The sequence below is a fragment of the Gobius niger genome (assembly GCF_951799975.1).
Source record: "Gobius niger genome assembly, chromosome: 22".
NCBI classification, from domain to species: Eukaryota; Metazoa; Chordata; class Actinopteri; order Gobiiformes; family Gobiidae; genus Gobius; species Gobius niger.
The window spans coordinates 5,915,033-5,921,032 of NC_136873.1; the positions used below are offsets into that span (position 1 = coordinate 5,915,033).

Genomic DNA, 6,000 nt, shown 5'->3' on the forward strand with positions numbered 1-6,000 from the left:
GCAGAAATATCCCCTTTTTTTGTCCCATAAAAAGTTGCATAATGCATCTTTAATTGTGTTTCTCCTTTTGTACTTTGTTGCTTTCCACCACCGGGAAACAGGATTACTATATCATACTTATCTTGTAAATACTGGGGAGTAAAAGTAGTAAGTTATCAGCAAAGAGAAAAGGCCACAAAGTTACGTGTGTGATGCAGCGAGCTCCTGTCTGACCTTAGTGCCGGAGCAAGGGTCGCACTCGGACCACGGCCCAAAGTCTGACCAGCGGCAGTTGACCGGCCCGTCTCCGCTGCAACACAACACAAGAAAACGCGGGTCAACCTCATCGTATCGGGATCAGAATGTGTGGGAGATGCTGAGTGTCGTACCGCGCCGGTGAGAGGAGGAGGAGCCACAAGGACAGGAACGCCGCAGAGCCCAGCGGGGAAACGACGCCGCGAAACTGGAAAGACAAAGAGTAGGATGATTTAACGGGACATCACAGCGTTTTAAAGAGCCGAGAGCAGGGGATTTTCTTTATTGTAAAAAAGACCAAGGGCCAAACCTGACAATTTTAGCCAAAAGTAAAGCACCACTTTCTACAAATGCCAGTGCTGTGCAGAATATATGACCTCATTTGGTTTTTCTGTTTGGACATTTGTAAGTAATTGACAGTATTTCTCACGTTTTTACAGCACTGATCCTCCCTGCCTTCTTAACCAAACACATTTTGACCTTCCCAAAAAAAAACACATTGACAAAAAGTGACGAAAAATTGATGGAAAAAAATACAAAAATGTGATAAAAAATTGACCAAAAAATGACAAAAATGTGACAAAAAATGACAAAAAAAAATACAAAAATGTGATAAAAAAATGACAAAAAAATGACAAAAATGTGACAAAAAAATGACTAATATGTGACAAAAATTTGACAAAAAAATGACCAAAAAATTACAAAAATGTGATAAAAATTTGACCAAAAAAATGACAAAAATGTGACAAAAAAATGACAAAAAAGTGACAAAAAAATGACAAAAATGTGACAAAAAAGTGACAAAAATGTGACAAAAAAATGACAAAAAAGTGACAAAAAAATTACAAAAAAGTGACAAAAAAATGACAAAAATGTGACAAAAAAATGACAAAAAAGTGACAAAAAAGTGACAAAAATGTGACAAAAAAGTGACAAAAATGTGACAAAAATGTGACAAAAAAATGACAAAAAAGTGACAAAAAAGTGACAAAAAAGTGACAAAAATGTGACAAAAAAATGACAAAAAAGTGACAAAAAAATTACAAAAATGTGACAAAAAAGTGACAAAAATGTGACAAAAAAGTGACAAAAATGTGACAAAAAAATGACAAAAATGTGACAAAAAAATTACAAAAATTTGATAAAAAATTTACAAAAAAATGACGAAAATGTGACAAAAAAATGACAAAAATGTGACAAAAAAATGACAAAAATGTGACAAAAAAATTACAAAAATTTGATAAAAAATTTACAAAAAAATGACGAAAATGTGACAAAAAAATGACAAAAATGTGACAAAAAAAATACAAAAATGTGACAAAAATTTGACCAAAAAATGACCAAAAAATGACAAAAATGTGATAAAAATTTGACCAAAAAAATGACAAAAATGTGACAAAAAATGACAAAAAAATGACTAAAATGTGATGAAAAATGACAAAAAAATGACAAAAAAATGACAAAAATGTGACAAAAAATGACTAATATGTGACAAAAATGTGACAAAAAATGACAAAAATGTGATAAAAAATTGACCAAAAAAATGACGAAAATGTGACAAAAAAATGACAAAAATGTGACAAAAAATGACAAAAAAAATACAAAAATGTGATAAAAAAATGACAAAAAAATGACAAAAATGTGACAAAAAAATGACTAATATGTGACAAAAATTTGACAAAAAAATGACCAAAAAATTACAAAAATGTGATAAAAATTTGACCAAAAAAATGACAAAAATGTGACAAAAAAATGACAAAAAAGTGACAAAAAAATGACAAAAATGTGACAAAAAAGTGACAAAAATGTGACAAAAAAATGACAAAAAAGTGACAAAAAAATTACAAAAAAGTGACAAAAAAATGACAAAAATGTGACAAAAAAATGACAAAAAAGTGACAAAAAAGTGACAAAAATGTGACAAAAAAGTGACAAAAATGTGACAAAAATGTGACAAAAAAATGACAAAAAAGTGACAAAAAAGTGACAAAAAAATGACAAAAATGTGACAAAAAAATGACAAAAAAGTGACAAAAAAATTACAAAAATGTGACAAAAAAGTGACAAAAATGTGACAAAAAAGTGACAAAAATGTGACAAAAAAATGACAAAAATGTGACAAAAAAATTACAAAAATTTGATAAAAAATTTACAAAAAAATGACGAAAATGTGACAAAAAAATGACAAAAATGTGACAAAAAAAATACAAAAATGTGACAAAAATTTGACCAAAAAATGACCAAAAAATTACAAAAATGTGATAAAAATTTGACCAAAAAAATGACAAAAATGTGACAAAAAATGACAAAAAAATGACTAAAATGTGATGAAAAATGACAAAAAAATGACAAAAAAATGACAAAAATGTGACAAAAAATGACTAATATGTGACAAAAATGTGACAAAAAATGACAAAAATGTGATAAAAAATTGACCAAAAAAATGACGAAAATGTGACAAAAAAATGACAAAAATGTGACAAAAAATGACAAAAAAAATACAAAAATGCGATAAAAAAATGACCAAAAAAATGACAAAAATGTGACAAAAAAAATGACTAATATGTGACAAAAATTTGACAAAAAAATGACCAAAAAATTACAAAAATGTGATAAAAATTTGACCAAAAAAATGACAAAAATGTGACAAAAAATGACAAAAAAATGACAAAAATGTGATAAAAAATTGACAAAAAAATGACAAAAAAATGACAAAAATGTGACAAAAATTTGACCAAAAAATGACCAAAAAATTACAAAAATGTGATAAAAATTTGACCCAAAAAATGACTAAAATGTGATGAAAAATTGACATAAAAAAGAAAAAAAAATGTCAAAAATGTGACAAAAAATGACAAAAAAAATGACAAAAAATTGACAAAATAAAGGTTTTCCTGAGTCCACCTAGGAGCGCCCATTGGATGCCACAGACAGCGTGTGGAGGGGGCGTGTCGGAAAGGGTCAGAGGTTCTTAAAGAGACAGGGGCCTATTTCAAGACATTCACTACAGCCAAAAACGAATTTGCGACCAAACTTCATTCATAAAGCTATACATAAACAGCGTTAATGTGATATAAATAACGTGAGAACTTCCAATACATTTTTCTCCCATGTTTCTACGAGTAAACTACAGCTTCTAATTGTTTCTTTGTTTTGTTATTTGCCATGTCTATCCTCAAGATCATGAATAAAATGTTTCCCCGCCTCAGAATATAAACAACAGATCAGCCAGTCAGTGTTCTTACCTTCATGTTGTGCTGCAGGGGCCTCTGTGTGATGTGTTTCCCCCCCCTCGTCGTGTCTCATTTATAAAGCTGCCGGCGGGACTTTCACACACGCCTCTGTACTTTCGGAGCTTTCCTCAGCCAGATCCCGGCTCTGCGTCAGGGACAGAGGGACCCACTGTTCACGGCCATTGTGCAACACCAGACAAACAAACATATTCTGCTAAGGGGGGGCGAGGTCGGCCTTTGGAATTGGGTAATCTGTGATTTTCCTGATGAGTCAGAGAGAGTTTAGCAAACATTGCAGTGCTGTTTGGATGTTTCCAATAAATCAGAACAGGACACACAGTCTGTTCTCGTGACCTGCGTTCAAACCATCGCTCGAGTAGCAATACTTTTTGGCTCCTGACGACAAAAAATAACCCCTTAACTCCCACCTGAACCGAGCACATTTTCTCCAGTTTGGCTTTACCTCAATCCAAAAGCTTCTGGAGAAAAGGTGTGAAAATAGCGACAGAACTGAGACGAAAACAATGATGGAAATGGGACAAAAAAGTGAGAAAACGATGACAAAAGAGACGAAAAATTGATGAAAAAGTGGCAAAAATGTCACAAAAATGTCACAAGAAATTGACGAAAAATTGACGAAAAATTGACAAAAAAATAACAAAAAATGTGACAAAAAAGTGACAAAAAAATAACAAAAATGTGACAAAAAAATGACAAAAATTCGATACAAAATTGACAAAAAAATGACAAAAATGTGACAAAAATTCGATAAATTGACAAAAAATGGACAAAAATGTGACAAAAAAATTACAAAAATGTGACAAAAAAAATGACAAAAATATGACAAAAATTCGATAAAAAGTGGACAAAAAAGTTACAAAAATGTGACAAAAAAATTACAAAAAAGTTACAAAAATGTGACAAAAAAATTACAAAAATGTGACAAAAAAATTACAAAAGAGTGACAAAAATATGACAAAAAAATGACAAAAAATTGATAAAAAATTGACAAAAAATGTGACAAAAAAGTGACAAAAAAATAACAAAAATGTGACAAAAAAAATGACAAAAATTCGATACAAAATTGACAAAAAAATGACAAAAATGTGACAAAAAGTCGATAAATTGACAAAAAATGGACAAAAATGTGACAAAAAAATTACAAAAATGTGACAAAAAAATTACAAAAAAGTTACAAAAATGTGACAAAAAAATTACTAAAAAGTGGCAAAAATGTCACAAAAATGTCACAAGAAATTGACGAAAAATTGACGAAAAATTGACAAAAAAATTACAAAAAATGTGACAAAAAAGTGACAAAAAAATAACAAAAATGTGACAAAAAAAATGACAAAAATTCGATACAAAATTGACAAAAAAATGACAAAAATGTGACAAAAATTCGATAAATTGACAAAAAATGGACAAAAATGTGACAAAAAAATTACAAAAATGTGACAAAAAAAATGACAAAAATATGACAAAAATTCGATAAAAAGTGGACAAAAAAGTTACAAAAATGTGACAAAAAAATTACAAAAAAGTTACAAAAATGTGACAAAAAAATTACAAAAATGTGACAAAAAAATTACAAAAGAGTGACAAAAATATGACAAAAAAATGACAAAAAATTGATAAAAAATTGACAAAAAAATGACAAAAATGTGACAAAAAAAGTGACAAAAAATGACTGTCTGAATTTCATTTCTCCATCCACCCATCCATCCATCGCTCATTGTCTGACCCGTCACCTAGGACCTGTTTCCCATGGGAGACCCCAGGGGCACGAAGTTCCCGACAACAGAGCATTCGGGCGCTCAAACCCCTCCCACCACGTTATGGGAGCGGTTCCAGGAGGGGTCTTTTCATTTTTATTTAGTCATATTTTAGATGAGGAAAAATATCTAGACATTTTAGTCATAGTTTTATTTTTAAATACTTTTAATTTAGTTTTGGTTTAGTCATCGAAATGAACATGGTCTTTGGAGCCGGTCATGCATTTTTCCACTGGCAGGCCCGACACAGCCCAGTGCCTGCTGGTCCGGCGAGCATTTCCCCTCCGAGGCCAGAACTAATCCGGGCTGACCAGCAGGGACGGCCCAGCTTATAAGGATATCCCAGTCACGTCGACCATTTTGACGGAAAATGCATTCTATCGTGAACACAACATTGTGAAGATGAATTGCTGAAACGGAGGAACAAGAAGCATTAGACATTAGCCATGGGTGCACATAACCATAGATCAATTGGAATTTTTGGAATGAAGTAAAACCAGTTAGTGTTTGTCATCATTATTTTCAAATCCCTTTTCATGGAATTTGAGATTGTGCAGTTTCTGTTTTAGTTCCATGTTTTTCTGAACCGAGTGCTAAATCCATCTAAGGGCGTTTTCACACAGGCTCGAGTTAGGTCGACCTAAAGGGGCTCTCGGCCCGAGAACAGCACTTTTGGGTCAGTGTGAATGTTCTGTTCATCACGTAATGTTTCCCAACGCTCAATGCCTTAATATTATACAGTCGTTTGCTGCCCCCTA

At 31.6% G+C, this 6,000-nt stretch overlaps 1 protein-coding gene across 1 annotated transcript in view; it reads right to left on the reverse strand.

The window, feature by feature from the left end:
- c7b (complement component 7b) overlaps nt 1–3,485 on the reverse strand; it is a gene marked incomplete at its 5' end in the record, with an annotated part of 29,077 nt that extends 25,592 nt beyond the window's left edge. Inside the window, 3 exons of the mRNA XM_079581175.1 lie at nt 214–289; nt 369–442; nt 3,480–3,485. Of these exons, the coding sequence (XP_079437301.1) occupies nt 214–289; nt 369–442; nt 3,480–3,485 (156 nt within the window). The remainder of the gene's footprint in view (nt 1–213; nt 290–368; nt 443–3,479) is intronic.
- Between the last annotated feature and the right edge of the window lie 2,515 nt (nt 3,486–6,000).